The sequence below is a fragment of the Ostrea edulis genome, chromosome 5 (genome assembly GCF_947568905.1).
Source record: "Ostrea edulis chromosome 5, xbOstEdul1.1, whole genome shotgun sequence".
Taxonomy (NCBI): Eukaryota; Metazoa; Mollusca; class Bivalvia; order Ostreida; family Ostreidae; genus Ostrea; species Ostrea edulis.
Window position 1 is genome coordinate 64,947,247 of NC_079168.1, and position 17,522 is coordinate 64,964,768.

At 36.0% G+C, this 17,522-nt stretch overlaps 1 protein-coding gene across 4 annotated transcripts in view; it reads right to left on the reverse strand.

Annotated features, from left to right (window-relative positions):
• Nucleotides 1–3,584: 3,584 nt before the first annotated feature.
• LOC125651739 (TIMELESS-interacting protein-like) overlaps nt 3,585–17,522 on the reverse strand; it is a 43,831-nt gene continuing 29,893 nt past the window's right edge. For all 4 annotated transcript variants that reach the window (XM_048880483.2, XM_048880485.2, XM_048880484.2 and 1 more), the window contains 5 exons: nt 15,424–15,546; nt 13,993–14,091; nt 9,935–10,153; nt 9,629–9,728; nt 3,585–5,348 (listed from right to left, as the gene is read on the reverse strand). In XM_048880483.2, the coding sequence (XP_048736440.2) occupies nt 4,888–5,348; nt 9,629–9,728; nt 9,935–10,153; nt 13,993–14,091; nt 15,424–15,546 (1,002 nt within the window). In that variant the 3' untranslated portion in view covers nt 3,585–4,887. The remainder of the gene's footprint in view (nt 5,349–9,628; nt 9,729–9,934; nt 10,154–13,992; nt 14,092–15,423; nt 15,547–17,522) is intronic.

Consider the following 17,522-nt stretch of genomic DNA (forward strand, 5'->3'; position numbering starts at 1 on the left):
CAAAGTTAAACCGTGTAATATAGGTAGTGAGTGTTCCTCACAAAGTTAAACCGTGTAATATAGGTAGTGAATGTTCCTTCACAAAGTTAAACCGTGTAATATAGGTAGTGAATGTTCCTTCACAAAGTTAAACCGTGTAATATAGGTAGTGAATGTTCCTTCACAAAGTTAAACCGTGTAATATAGGTAGTGAGTGTTCCTCACAAAGTTAAACCGTGTAATATAGGTAGTGAGTGTTCCTCACAAAGTTAAACCGTGTAATATAGGTATAGTGAGTGTTCCTTCACAAAGTGCTGGGCATTTGAAGTGAAAGAGTTACGGGTCTTTTAGATACGACCTTATAAACGGAAGTCTTGTGTCACAGCGGGCATTGGCATGATAAAGAATTAACCCTCGATCGTAGCTACAGTTCTGAACTCATAGGTCAAAAGATTGGATTATGAATCTGAAAGCTAGGTCAATTTGCAGGAATTCACTCAGAGCTGATGTCTGTACACAAGTGAAAAGTTCTCAAATACAAACAAACAACACCAGTACAGAAAACGGTATATAATACGCCTGTCATGAGCTTACGTATAGGGTCTTGTGCCATATGTTGTAGAAGTATCAGCCAATATCAAGCTGTGATACTTTCTTTGCATCATATGAATAAAAGGTCTTAGCTTTGTAGTAATTAGGGCTATACGAACCGTGGATATCGGCCTGGATAGCTCAGTGGGTAGAGGACCTGACTAGAGATGCAGGGATCCCGGGTTCGATTCTCGGTCCAACCAAAAGATGTTCTCCTCTCTCCTTTATATACTACAGCTTTAAAATTGACAGGAGGTAGATGGAGATTAACCAAGTGTTCTGTGTGCAAAATATAATATTTCACTAAAATATTGAATCCCCCCCCCACCCCCCCCACGACTTATTCAAACTTGAATCTGCAATACCTAAGGATTCTTGCATATATATGAATAAGACCAACCATGACCCTGCTATTGTTGAGAAGATTTTTAAATATTTTCTCCCATACAAACGAGGGCTGTTCGATATGTAACGTGTATTGTATGATATCTCAAAAGCATTCGACTCAAATAGTGAAATGATTGAACATTACATCACTTTAAAGTATTCTCCACGGTTTAAAATGTCATAATTTCAATCTCTGAATCCATTTCTGAAATGTATAACGGTATGCTGATTTAGGTAGACCTCTGAGGCACTGACTGATGGCTGAGTCAAGGGCAACGACGACTAGATAACAACTATTTAAGTTTTGGAAATGGGGCTAGATCTGGAGAATATGGTGGGTGTGGCAAGACGGTAACCTTCCGACTTCAAAACTGCTTCACAAACTCAGATGTATGTGATGAAGTAGATGAACATGCCTAAATCCTGACACAGGGCGTCGTTTATGATAATATTTCTTGAGCTTTTTTAGTATAGCATCTTGGTAATACCGACCTGTAACACTTTTGCCCTTCGGCACCAGAATTTGTACGGCTATACCATAACATGAGAAGAATATGCAATAAAGAACCTTCTTTGTGCTTATGGTTCTTTGGCAACTACAATTTTACTTACTGGTTCGAAATAGTGAACTCGTGTTTCGTCACTAGTAACAATGTTTGCAAATTATCTTTGATTGAATTTGGGAAACATTTTGAGCAATTGCTTAGCGGTATGTACTTGGACCCGTTTTTGGCCATCTGTCAATATATGTGGTATTCATCTGGCAGAAATCTTTCGTACTTTCAAAATGAAATGCACCCATGATAGCGATATGCCAACAGCTTTGGCAATATCACGAATCGTGTATCTGCCATCACTTTCAATTATTTCCTTGACTTTTGCCTTGCCTGTTAGTCACAGGTAGGCCAGATTTTGCTGCATCTTTGACGGACTCTGTACCAGTCAGAAATTTTTCTCCACCTACGAACTGCTTCATCAAACTCAAAAACTTTCCCCAATTCAGTAAACATTTGCATTATACCGAATGACTGAGTTTTGTGTGAACTTTTATATAAGCTCTAATTCTTCAATATTCTCAACCTGTTTCCTAACCATTTTTACAACAGTGGTCAACGACTGGCTCCATTATAATGACTATAAGTTTAAAACTGTGGAGCTGAAGGCTCGTATTTATACCATTAGAAAGGTATTAAATAGAGCTATTGAAGAGTATCATTCACTAAATCGTGCAAAGCGTTATCGCGCTGTGGTACAATAATACACATTACATATCGAACAGCCCTCGTACATGTACATCATCATGTAAAACTATGATTATCTATTAAATTGTGGCCCCAACCTGACCCGGGGTGTGTGTGTGTGTCACAAATTAAATTCAAATTTTGACTAATCATGGCCGTGTTGCTCTTCACTTTGGTCATACAGCTTTCACATTTAGAAGTGTCATTTTCCCCCCTGGCCCAGTGGTTTTAAATGACTCCACCTTTTCTTGATAATCTCCCCTTGGAAGGGAAAGGTCCTTCATTTAACTACATGTATCTTGAATTCCTTTCGTCCAAAGATAATCATGCCAAGTTTGGTTAAAACTGGCCCAGTAGTCTGAAGACAGGCGGATCCAGGAATTGCAGTTACGGGGGGGGGGGGGGGGGGCACTGTATGAGGCAGGGGGTCTGGGGGCCGCCTTGAGTCCAGGGTGAAGCCCTGGTGGGGGCCCAGGGGGCAAATCAAAAGATTGTCATTTATTTCTCTGGGAGTGGAAGAAATTATTGCTTCTTCTATCGTTTTGTACATTTTTCTAAACAAGATACCACGATTTACATAAAATTTGAAAATTTTAGGGGGACGCCACTGGAAGATGAAATTATGAAAAGTTTATGATGACTAGACCTGTCATTGTTTCCATCAAAAGTGGGTCATTTACAAAATAAAAAAGATCTCACTGGTCAGTATCATTCTAATTGACTTTGACATAGACCAAGTGATCATGGGTCATAGATCAGTATTCATTGATCCAGGATTCTTTTATCAGAACATTCTGAATGTAATTATCTCATGATTAATTTTGTAATGTGGGTTTGTCTTCATGTAATAGCTTAATTTTTTCCAAAAAATAATATCTACTTCACTTCACAAATCCAAGGGGGAGGGGGAAGCACCCCCCCCCCCCCTTCTCAATGTTTCAAATGCACCATCTTGCACTATGCAACCTCTTGTTCTTCTAATGTCTCCAATACAAAGTTGTGGCATCAATAAACATTTCAGACTTTTTTTCACTAGTATCCTTCACCTTTGACAAATGAACTTGTTTCAGGGTCCTGACATACAATCTGACCACAATCAACCTTTATGCCAGCTACATGTAATATAAGCTTCTTATGTCCATTACAAAACTGTGGCTCGGAAAGAATGGGACAGACAGATTGACATGGCGATTGATAATCTAGTTTCAAAGGTAAACCTCGAACAGTACTGGAGATATTGCAAAGAAAAGTGAAATGTTCACATCCAGGCACCAGGACATTATTCTCCACATCATGAGTCAATTCTGATTTTGTCTCGGACATTATTCTCCACATTACAAGTCAACAGCTTGGCTAAATTCCAATATTTACAGTACAAGGACACAATTTATTCAGCTAGATTTCCATAGAAGATTTAATGAAATGATACAATGACCAGATCATAATTGTATAGTAAACAAATATCACAATGTTGTGACCAGCCTACATTGTTACATAAATATTCAACTCCCCCACAAAATGGATGAATTGCAACATGTTTTGTCATAAGTCATAACATCACATAATTTATCGTCTATAAAAAATGAATGGCATATGTATGACAAGTGATCTGTTTGCTCACCAAAATTGACTTGCATGCTTTTATTTCCAAATTAAATGTATGTTATGCAAGAAACCTAATGCAGCTTTTAAAATTGTTATTCACAATTTGATCAAATTGATGTAGAACCAGACTTAAGCAATGTTTTGCTGCCATTTTCAGTATTTGGACAAAAAATAGTTATTTTCATGCAGTTTTCTTCTAGAAAACATCCAAGAACAGGCTTGGAAAAAATTAAATGTATCTATAGCATAGATTTATCTTTCCAGTTCTCGCACGTTATTTGAGTTTTACAAAGGCTCCGACAGGCTGTTATCATAAACAGTCCTTTGTGACATTCTCTACTTCACAACTCTCATGGTGTGATTCCACTATCATCTACACATTATTTTTAAAATCTCGCTCTGTACATGTGCATATTTGTTTAAATGCAAAATAAAGACAACTGCGTGAAGTACATGGTAATAATTTTATCCTCCAGAGAAAGAGAAACTTGTCATAGAATCCTCTTTGATGTGGTGCGCCATTCTCTGATATACTGTAGATTCCAAAATACACGCGAGCAATTTATCATCGCGTAATTTTACGAGAGGCATCACTCGCAAAATAAGATTACTTGCTTTAAATTTTCTGTTGCTAAATTATATGTAAGAATTCTTGATTAAAAAGACCACAAATGAATTCATGTTCACGCGATTTGTAGTATACCATATTTCACCATATTAAGTACTCGTGTAAAATGAGGAATCTACAGCAATAGTATAAATACATGGATAAATACATACACAATCACTAAGACTGGGGAGTTAACTATTGAATATTTACAGAGTACACTGTCCCTAGACTACGATGCAACATGAGAATAAAATATCTGAACACACAACATATCAAATGAAAATCTACACAGATATGTATTTCATGCAGTGACAGTCCTAATAATACGATATATAAATCAGTTAAAAAGTAAACATAAATGTGTACAATGTACCCTGCAAGTCAAATCAAACCCAACAACATAAAATCTTCCCCTGTGATTTCATATACAATCAGTTTACTTTTGCTATTTTCACCACTTCACAGTGAGTGCTATTACTCACTCTCTGAGAGATGGAGAAGGAGCTCTTCTTCTGACATGTGATCGCTAGAGGATGAATTCAGTTCTCCGCACTTCTTTGGTGGACTTTTCAAAAGTGGAATGGTCTGGCTCATGTCTGAGCTGTCTGACTGATTGTCTAGAATTTTATTAACACTGACGAATGGTATCACTTCACTCATGTCACTGTCCTGAGTTGTTACAGACCCTCTGATTGGATCATTTTGAAGACTGCCATTTGCAATATTGCTGCCTGAGGAATTCACAAGCGTACATGTGTCCTGAGAACTGTTGGCAGTGACCAAGCTGTGGAAGGTGGGTTGATTATGGGGGTTATTTATGGGAATGGTACCATGGCTACACATTTTAGGGGGTGACTGTAAGATGGAGGGGGACGCTTGTGAAGGACTAGACACAGTATGGGAGACTAGACGACGTGCTGGTGACTTTGGAATGGCTGGAAAAAAAAAAAAATAGCTGTCAGTCTTTCATAAAAACAAACTAGACATTGATCAGTAAGGGTCCTACAAGGCTACATAGTTGAGGTGGCGATTTGTAAGGTATTTTGTATTCAGTCTAGTATTATAATTACTGTTGTCACTAGAGGTTGACATACATATAGGTATAACATTTCAAAGCATGTTCTGGTCAGATGAAATGCTGGAACATCTTGATGAAACTAGAGCAATCCTAACAGGACTAATACACCCTGCAGCGCACACCCAAAACTAAGTATATTTGAAAAAACATATTTTTTCTAAATAACTTTTGATACAGACTTATACATCTATGATAAACAACTACCAAAATTTACAATCCCACTTTACTTGATGGTGTATTATGAGTTTCTACTCAAAACACAGCTTGGTGTTGATTGTGCAATAGGACAGAAACAGAGTACTGCACCTGTGGCCAAATGCAACTTTTGTTGTTATATCACTCGTAATAACCTACGAAAAGACCTACTAAATACTCTCCTTAACCAAATCCAGTGAAGTACAAAATGTAAATCAGACAATATGGAAGAAGCGCTCCAAGCTGTGTTAAAATGTCATATGAGCAGGTTTGGTGTGTATTGCACTTACTCCAAATTGAAAACAGACTGAAATGCTGCCCTTAACTAGAGTCATTAAAGGACACAACGCATGTTTCTAAACTTTTTCATTTTTCAGCCAAATTAATTCTTTTCATGCCTAAAACTACTTTAAATGTGTTTTAAATGAAATATTTTGCGTAGTTTTCGAGTTTTAAAGCGATGAAATTTAAATCTTGGGATATGCATATTTACTTTCGCTATTTAACGCGCCATTATGTGTGACGTCATATGCGCCCTCGGGTTTGAAAACATCTATTAGCCATTTCATAAACAGATTAAATTTAATCGACAAAAAACCAATTATCACGTTAACGGCTTGTAAATAATATTGCATTAGGATGTTTTGTGCCGTGCTCGGGTGTACTAGTTGTCCGTAGAAAGGATTTAGACTGAGTATTTTTCAATTTTACGAAGGAAGGTACGAGAAAATAGACGTGGATAAGTTTTTGTTGGAGCAAAAACTTTACCTTTAAAAAAACACTGTCACCTTTTGCAATGACCGCTTGGACAGAGACCCTGCAAAACTGCGAGAAAATGGATATACCGAAGCTAAGCACTACATAATTTTGTTCTGGTCTTCAAATTCAATACACACTCGGATCAACTGACCTTCACCTTGTAACAACATACACGGTAGAACTTGTGCTTCCAGTTTCTACCAACTGGTAGATTTACCAAATTTTTAAAAATACAAAATAATTGAACTTTTAATTACAGTATAATTTGTCCAAACCGGCCTCTGAGTACTCCGGCGCTCTGTCAATTCCGGCCACAAAATATAGTCCCTAACATTTCTTTAACAAATCCTTTATTAATAATTCCCTGTACTCCGGATACTGCATATTCTGTATATCGGCTGGCTTACACAGTCCCAACTGCTATCAATTAATTTTAATTATCCTGTGTAAAACGGCCCCTCGATGATACACCACCCTAATTGTTGCGGTCAATTGTATTCGGTGTACACAAAGTCCCAACTGCTCGTAATTAGCTCTAATTATCGCATTGAAACCAGCCACCCCACGATGACCAACCTGTCTGTATTCTGTCGATCACACGCAGTGTACACAAAGGGTGTCTCAATGGAAGCCACAGGTAAGTAAAAGAGTGCAACTGGCGATAAGTCGCGATCAGTTTAAAATACAACCTGATTTTTAGGGGGTGCACTTTTCAATTATGACAAATCCACACACGAGGTAATGGCGCCCTCCCCCTAACGACAGAGACAAGAACTGACATTTAAAGACAAAGTTCAATTAATCGATGAATTCGATACATTCTTGGAATGAAACAAAATCGGCAACAATCCCGTTATGTTTTCCAAAAGCAGGGTTTCCCCTCGTGGACTTCTCGGAGCTCTACGGCGAGTCATACAGTGATGATATGCAGTTAGTTAGCACAACTCGCCATGTCCGGTCGATCACTCGGCATTGTATTAGTTTCCGTTTCACAAATTGAGACAGTTGAAAGCGATACATTTACAATGAAAGATGGGAAAGACAAATTTTAAACGAACAAAACACAAACTTGACGAACGTACATAATGTAGCACTTGATAACGGCGATGATGTAGACGAAATCGACAATTAACCAACAGAAAATTGCGCGAATAATTCCCAGATTTTAAACTGTTCAATAAAAATTGAAACTTTTTCAAATGAGCACGACAATAAAACACTGACATTTATATTTTTACATTTTGAATTCTTTTGTGATATATTAAAACGTTAGCAATCATTACACACATATGCATAGATAGTGAATACAAGGGAAGCAACTCTCATTCTTGTCAACATTCTGCACTCCGGACTCTGTGCAAACCGGCCAATTTCTTTGGAACCACACATAGCCGGTTTAGACAGATTATACTGTTTATGAATAATAGAATATTGTGTTTCCTAACTTTAAATTGAATTATGAAATTATTTCCTCATTGAACTTGTAACATCTTGAGTGCGTTAGCATAACGCCGTGCTCCCACTTTGTAATTCCTAAAGACATGCAGATCACAATTCAAAAAGAGTAATAAGATTGCTTTATCAAAATAAAATAATGTGATTTCCACTTTAAATTTGATTATTTTTATTGATTTGTGTGTTTTTCTTTTTCCTTCTTTCCGAAATGCACCCGTGACAGTAGCTTGGCCTAGGGCCTAGTTGTCAACAATGTAACGTATCATAAAGGAATAACATTACCAAACAGTTTGTAGATAGTGACCCATATAAACATTATTTACTCGCAATATTGCCGATTTTATACACGCTTTCCTCGCTAAATTTGAGTATTTACATTGCTATATGTATGCACTGGTGGCGAAAACATATAAAACTCGGAAAATTTGTCAACATCGATTTAAATGTTGCCCATGGTGAATAAATTAGGCCCCTAAAAGATGAGTTTTTAATAATATTTCACACTACTTTCACAATCCAAAGGGCGCATGAGACATCACTGTACCACGTGACTACCTACCTAATTAACTAGACTTTTTGAAATCGGGGATTAGATTTAAGTCTGTATTGTGGTTAATTATCGCAAAATTTCGGAGAATGAACTATTAGAATTAATTACTATAAGCATAAAGAAGACAAAATGCATGTATTTTGTATATTTTGGTGTATGGTGTGAGTGAATAAAGTAAACTGAATCTTGAGAACATGAGATGTGTCCTTTAACGTGCAAAATATGCAGCATCTGGAGTACGAGTTATTAGAAGAAATGTGTCATATGAGCAAGTTTGCTTTGTATTCCATTCACCATAAAGTGACAATACTACCCCTCACCTCATTGTCTACAGACAAAGTATGAAAATTGATATACATTTATAGTTACACATTGTCAAAATCAACACTAATCCAAGCATATCATAAGAGGATTTCATCTGTAGGCACAAAACATTGTTGAAGCACAGATAGCCATGGTAAAACTCTAAATAAATTTGGGTTAGAACCATCATTGTAATTTTCAAAGGACTTACATGTAGTTCACTAGCAGGCTGACTATTAATCAAAAGTTACATGAATAACAAAAGTATTCAGGTGTTTGTATAAATTTTATATTATACATGTATAGGTAAGAAATTCAAAACTAATCATAATTGTTGTAATGAAGTAAGAATATACTGCATATATAACTTCACGAACATGTGCACTTTTTCTTATCCTTTTTCTTTCATTTGACCAAACTATTCAATTATTTATGGATGGCTTTGATACAAGGTATTCACCTGTATTGACCCTGCTAGATCTGTCAAAGTGCAACCAGTCTGGTGTAAATAATCCGTGATCAGTCAGGCATAAATAATCTGTGATCAGTCAGGCATAAATAATCCCCAACAGACCTGGAAATTTACACACCAACAGCCTGGGGCAGTCCAGGTGTCCACTGCTGATTACAGGATGCATCTTATCTTGATCAACATTGAGTATGCAGAGTATACTATGATTTTGCCAGAAATTTTACAATATATCTGGGACAAAAATGTAAGACCATGTCCATTTTTACAAAGGTTTGTTAAGAATTGGTTTTGTGTTTTTGAAATTCCAACGTAATAAGCGGTTTAATTAAATAAAACGTGAACTTAAGAACGGGGTTCCACTGTATTTTAACAACACAATTAGTAATCGTAATAAATAACTGACCTGGAGTCTTAAACACATGTCCTCCCTGCTTATTAGCTCTTCTCTCCATTGCCAACATGCGATTCTTCTCTAATCTATCCCTCTGCTCTGGAGTAAGACCCTACAGTCACACAAAGGACATCTGTATATGTACATGTGCACAGCAAGCCCAATTTTGCATTTTTAAAATTATAAATGGTCCCCATTATAAATAATCTCTCTCTCTCTTTAATATTCAGCTGTTTGCCATTGCTTAATACCCATACACATCTTTGACAGTCTGATTACACAGATGTTGACTTAGAAATCAGGCATTTGTTATTTTACCTGGGATACCCCAGCCCTGCTGTTTCCCATAGTAGAGCTGCCTGATGTGGAAGGGGTGGATGAAAGGGGCTGAGAGAGCTGTGCTGCTAACATCCCACCCTGGGGGGTCTCCTGAGAGGATTGGGAGGGAGGACTTGCTCCATTCTGCTGCGAGGAATGCTTCTTTTTCTCCTCAGCTATCATCTCCTCCCAGGCTTCCTCAGCATCAACGTCAATGTTCTATTACAAGACAATTTTCTTTTTATTTCATTTGCAATGTTACAAAATATACAACAAAGAATTTAAAATAATCTTTAAAAAAGGGGGGTTTAAACTTAGCACTCGCCAATCACCTAAATTCACTGTCTCGCTCACCAACCTGGAGAGTGATTTTTGTGAACTGGAAGCGGTTTAGCAACCAAACAATTTCCCTGAGAGTTATTTACAAGCTTAATTCAAAGCCTTTTGCAGACCTCTTCTAAAACAAAAGTAAACCATGTGCGATTTTTACCAAAGTCGATCAGCAAGATCACTGATGTTAAAACAGCTGAAAGCTTTTGAGCTTGCTGAAAAAAAAGAGAGCACAACTGCAGTCTTCATGATGATTATGAAATGGGGATATGATAAAATAGAAAGCTATTGCGAGTACAAAAAAGCAGCGTTGTCAAAACAAATTGAAAAAATATTGGAGTTGGAATACAAATAATTTAGTAATGAATGTTTTTGTAGATTATATTTACGTGAATTATATAAAGTAAAAAAAATATGAAAACCTATTTTCAGCCTCTCTAAATGTAAAATTACTATGCATTCAAACGATATAATGAATCAAACACACAGAAAAATATACATGTATGATCCAGTCATATGTCTAGTGGATTTCTTGCATTATATTTCATCAGATGTGGACTACCATGTTTTGTTGTGAGCTCCCAGAAATAACATTTCAGGAGCCCACATGGCTTCTGGAAATTAGTTTCATTTCAACAGGGTGGAGGGGTTGCCTATTACCTTCATTTTGCATACTTTACTAAAGTGTATCAAAGATGTTGTTGTGTATTTCAAAACAATGCTACATATATATTTTCTATGTGGGTACATGCATACAATGCTACATATATATTTTCTATGAGGGTACATGCATACAATGCTACATATATATTTTCTATGTGGGTACATGGATATACTGAAACAAGAAAGTGGACACCAGTTTAAGAGTTAGTTGAAAGTACACACACATTTCTCTTATTACAGAAAAAGAGGTTCATGAGCCAAAGAATTCACTTCAGCATTTCATTTTCCCCATCCAAATCTTTTAAAATCCTACTGTGGCCCCAGGGTTCATGGTGTTAACAGATTTGAACCAGTTAAATACATATTACTTTTGAACAAGAGCAATGCTCACACTGAAAAATGTGCCTGTCCAAGGCAATATATTCAATAATGCAGTAGTAATCAAAGAAAGGATTGTCATCTAACACATTCATTGGTTATAAAATGCTAGCTCTAAAATGGCTTTGTTGATCAAAATGAAAAAATATTTCACCCTTTTAATGCGCGACTTGAGAAACAAACTCTCTAAAATAAACACCATGGGGAACATGTACACCAAGTGTGATGTTCCTAGTTTTATAAAAACTGTTTTCCTTTCATGACTACCCATGAAAGAAAAGTATGAACCTTGACCTTCAGAATTAAGAGGCATTTACCATGGGGAACATGCAGTGCTCGAGTTGGGCTTCGCCATTTTCGCCAATGGCGAATTTTTTTCAAAAATGGCGGAAAAAATTTGAAAGTGGCGAAAATCCCTTTTTGCAATAAATTGTATTTTTAACCCTTTGTCAGTGACACATTATCGCCTGTTTGTTTATGCAGTCAAAATCTGTTTATTTAGTCAACGCGTGCGACCGGAAATCTCGCGTCGCTCCAGTGCACACAGAGCTGGTCACAGCCTCAGGTAATTTATGGCTGCAAAAAAGTCAGTGATTATGTAATAAAGTACATCGGACAGCTGTTTAACCTGCTGTGGTCAATTGTTTAACATTTAAAGTCTTATTCATTATCGTGTTATCATCTCCACATTAATGTCAATTCTTAACCAGAGAACCGACCGGTAATTAAATTGGCCGTATTATTGTGTATAATGTATATCTGAATACATCAATTGTTTGTTTTTGCGGCCAAACTCGTTGATTACAAGATTTTGATGTGTTTGATTTTAGTTCGAATATTTCATAAACAATGCGGTCGGTCACCATTGATATGGACATGGCAATTTTAATAAATAATGTTCTTTGAAGTTCGGTGCGCAACAGTATAAAAATGCTAATCTCATAAGACTATGCACCCCATTCTATTTTGACACTAAACTTGTAGCTTCTGACCCTAGTCAGTCTAAAATTAAAAAATATCTATGTTTGGCTTTACAGTCAACCCCACCTCCTCAAACATCTGATTCTGTCCAAATTGCAAAATCTTCCATACAAAAACGGAAATTTAATAGGGAATGGTTGAGATACGACTCTAAATTGGGCTTGATGTTTTGTGACATCTGCATTTCGGCCAATGTACACAATGTTTTCACTGAGGGGTGTAGCATCATGAAGTTTATATTTATATGATTTATTATCTGAATTTTGATTTTCATAATAGAATTTATCAAACAAATCAACTTCTTATTATTTCAGAAAGAAATGTTTAGGTACGGTAGCTGGATATGATTAAGTAATGTAACTGATTCAAAATGCATACCTTAATACAAGCCCTTTATGATGGTTAAAAATGTCCTAGCCTCATCAATATTGTTTCTAGTATCTTGTTTTGTACCTACAAAATTACCCATGTAAGTTTGACCTTGAATAATGGTTGGCTTCTTCTTCATGTTATTTGGAATATGTGTACAGGGTTCAATGTTGCCTTATGTCCGTAAGTCCGAGACTAACCGTATGTTTGAGACTAGCAAAAATCATTTGATTAGCAAACTCTTTATGGCACTTGTCTGTACAGACTAGTGAAATTCGGTATCAATCTTGAATTGGTTAATTTTTTTAGGAAATTTGTCTTGAGTCTCTTAATAGACGTTTGAACTTATGGTCGAATATCTGCATAGTCAATCGTTTGCATAACAAAAATGATATGCTGACCTTCCCAACATGTGGAGGTTTATAAAAGTGAGTATTTTAGACGGGCATTGTATGCTTCTAATGTATGGTTGTCTTTTTCTACTGTAAACTGAATCGTTTGCAACTGTGAATGTGTTCGTTTGATTAAATACCACTGAATAAAAATGAATTTCTGTTACTATTCTATATGATATAGGGGATGCACTAAAGAAATGTTTTGCAGACTAGTGAACATTAATAGTCACTAATTCGTATGAACTAGTGGTCGAGTCAATTGCTGTATACATTATAAAGTCATGTGACTTTTCTTTGAAAGGCGGTATAAAAAGTTCTAAAGAATTTTCTTATGTATACATTCCTACTTAATAACATTTTAAAACCCTTCTTTTGCCTCCATCCCGATTTCGGATGTCAAGGTGTGAACTTAAATCCACACTACATGGCGATGTTTGCATACTAATCTAACTGACAGTACCACTGTGGGTTTCGAAAAGATTTTTACAGAATTTTCCTTTGTAAAACATGGAGACTCTACTATTGTGGCCCTGCCCTGGTGACGGGGTCATACTGTGGCCCTGCCCTGGTGATGGGGGTCCCTACTGTGGCCTTGCCATAGTGATGGGGTCCCAATTGTGGCCTTGCCCTGGTGACGGGGGTCCCTTGAATACCCTATACCCAAAGATACTTCGCTCTAAATTCAACTGAAACTGACTTGGTGGTTTATGAGAAATAGTTGAAAATGTGAAGTTTACAGACCAGTGAAGGACAAACTTTGACAGGATATCAACACATATAAGCTGAAAAAAGCACCACAGTAAGGTGTTTGTCACAGTAAAAGGTACGCTAGTGCTTGGGGGTAAAACATGTCGCAAGAGGAAGCCTCATTTTGTTAAGCCTTTGATTTTGATTTTTGATCCCGTAAACAGGCTACCCCCACTAGTTATGTGACTGACTGACCTCTGATATCTGACCGGATTCCTCCTCATTGTCACTGCCATCTCTCACAAAGTCGTCATTTAGAATCGGCATGTCGAGACGCATTCTCTTAATACAAGTCTAAAAAGAAATCATATAATGTATATTTAAAATTCCCAGAGTCTTTTCTCTTATACTTTTTTTAGTGAATCTTTCCTTTTATATTTCTTTTGAAATTGACATTGCTTTCATCATAGACAATGAATACATGTTTGTTGCAAACTAGTTCAAACCAGTTATTTATTATCACCTGTCAACGTAATCAATACCAATTATGCAGTGTTGTCAAGGTCAAAGGTTGTTGCATTGACTGTTCCATTTAAAGTAACAAAATGGTCAATGAACCTTTATTTAATTAAATTTTGCACAAGATAGAAATATATCTCTCAGAGGAATTTTGTTCTCTGAATAAAATAAAAAACTTGGTAAACTTTTGATACTGAAAAAGTTTTTATTTTCCATAGATAATCAATTATTTATAATTTACAAAATATTGTCAAGGGCAATAACTCGTATGCTGGAATTTCCTCTACTGCATGTCTATGACACAATGATTTCCCTAATATCCACAATTAAATTTGATATATCTTTGAATTAGCAGTTTTCTTGAACTGTTGACATTTAAAATAAGTAATTTCAACAAGTTTTCTTTGGTTATTGATTAAATTAAACTCTATTGAGTGGAAATTAATACAGTTTTTCCACTTTCAACCATTAATATTAATAAGTCACATGAGGATTGATCCACCTTAAATCTAGTTCATATCTTTCAAAAACACACAAGACATCAAAAATATAAACAAAATGTCTTTCTTTGTTGTTCTATCAGGTGATGAAGGTAGCTTCATTGCAGAAAAAATTTCATAAGCCGCTTATGCATTTTCTGCAATGCTAGCTACCTTCATCACTGATTAAACAACAAAGAGATCATTTAATTAACAGTAACAATTCTTTTAGATCCTATACATTATAGTAAATTTTTTTCTAAGGGGTAACATATGGATATTTTTCACCATTCTGCTAGATCCTAATTTTTTCTTTTCTTGGGGATGGAGTGTTTAAATCACTCATATATGCATCTTAAATTTACTCTCCATGAAAGATGTAAAATATTTGGTGATGTCTCTCTTCTGTCTAAGATAACAACTGAAGTATTAGTCCTTACTTTTATTTATCTAAGCCAGTCTGCAAGAATTAGATTGAGAAAACAACTTGTGTAAGTGAGTATGCGAGCGGATCCAACATCTAATTTTAATTAGATTGAGAAAACAACTTGTGTAAGTGAGTATGCGAGCGGATCCAACATCTAATTTTAATTAGATTGAGAAAACAACTTGTGTAAGTGAGTATGCGAGCAGATCTGACATCCAATTTTAATTAGATTGAGAAAACAACTGAAGTGATTGACCTTACCTTTACTTCATTCTTTGTCCCCAACTTCTCTATTCTTTCTAGTACTTCATCAAAAGGCATTTTAGGAAACAGTCTGTGAGCCCAATGTTCCAAGTATCGCATGATGATTTGTAGGTCCCCAGCCTGTAAAACATGGATACATGTAAGGCCATTTCGTGGCTTCGGACTCACCATTATTTTTACGAATTCATTGCTAGTAATATACATACTGCAACATAAATACATGTACTACAGCATACACACTATTATCTAATAAGAATTCAGTCTGGACATGTGCTCTTAGCCATCCGAGCCTAGTCAGTCTAACATCAAAGTCAATGGGCTCTAGAGATCTGAATATACTTCATATTTTATACTTCACTGGTCTTTTCCAATATCTAACATTCCAGTTAGTCTATACCAAGCACTCTAAATATCTAATATTCCAGTTAGTCTATACCAAGCACTCTAAATATCTAATATTCCAGTTAGTCTATACCAAGCACTCTAAATATCTAATATTCCAGTTAGTCTATACCAAGCACTCTAAATATCTAATATTCCAGTTAGTCTATACCAAGCACTCTTGATTCAATTTCTTTTAATATCATAAAATCCTCAAAACAGCCAAACTGCAATTAAACTTTTCAAAACAGGAAAAGTGAATTAAAGTGAAATTCAAAATAATCAAAGTTCATTTGTTTTGCAAAAGCACAGCACTACACTGTGGAATATCCCCTGCAACAATGCATTATCCGATGACATCTTGAATAGACTGCCTGTCCATGCATTCAGTTCTTTCACAGATCTACACTTGATATTGGAAGAATATAATTTGTAATTCAGTTCAAGCAGGATTTATATGTTGCAGAAATTCCTCTGGATACAAAAAATGGGTGTGTGGGGTATATAGGCATTCAATACTGTTAGTACAGCAAATCCCCAATGAAGATGCACTTAAATCTCGTGGCACTAGTCTCAGAACATTTTATCATCTCTTATACATGAAGTACAAGCTATATTTCATTTACATATTTGATATTGACAGCGAAATTACATAGATTCCCACACCTATAGATTACTAGTACATAAAGCACCAACTTCATAGCCTGCAGTTATGGTCGAACACAGATCTCCTATATCTATAAATGTAGCAGTTTCCGCTCTGCCAGGAGTAAAATGAATTGGATTTATAGCATTCCATTGATCACTGAGGTGACTGTAACCTGGCATTCCACCAGTGATCACACGGAATGTGTGTGATGAGGTCAAATAGGCTGCTTATAGCATTCAGAAGTACATATACCCTGAACTTTTACACCATCAAAAAGGACTGCTGAGGTCACAATAGCTTACTCTGCTGGCTAAATCTTCCATGATTTATTGCTTTAGCAAAAATTGCTCAATAGGAAATTCATGAAATTAATACAAGTGCTCTCTGGTCAGAGTATTTGTAAATTTTAAAGCTTTAAAAGCCAGGCTTAAATATTGTTTTTTTACCGAATTCATCCTGTGTTCACTTTGTATTAAGATATCTTTCCAATAGCAGCACGTTTTTTCTTATTAGGTGCAAGGAAATGGGTAGGTCTGGGGAAAAATCTTTACCTTTTAGACAACTTGCACACAACGAATCTTAAATACACAACTTTGCTTAAAATAAGACAGGGACTGGTGCTGGAGCAACCCTGCAAACATTTTTCATGAAATACAATTCTTTGTGATTGGGGCCCGATTATTTTCCATTTCTTTTCTTTCCTCCTCTTCTTTTCCTGTTTGTTTCTTTTGACTACATACTTGTCAATGCACTTATCAAGCAGAACCTATCAAAGGTCAACCAATGCATGGTCGTGAAATCTGTTTTGTAACATCAGTCCATTATGCTGTATGGCCCTGGTTAGTATATATATGCATGATGTGGTGCAAAATTTGAATATTTTTAGTTCCAAACCCTAGATTTATACCAACTGTGTGCCAATTATCGGCAAGTAGTAATAATTATTATAACTCAATGTTTTTGCTCTACGAATTTTAGGTGAATAAATTTTTTTTTAGCTCCTATGGTTTCAATACAAAATAAATCACAGAATTTTAGCAACAATTCGTTTCTATTCAAAATGAAA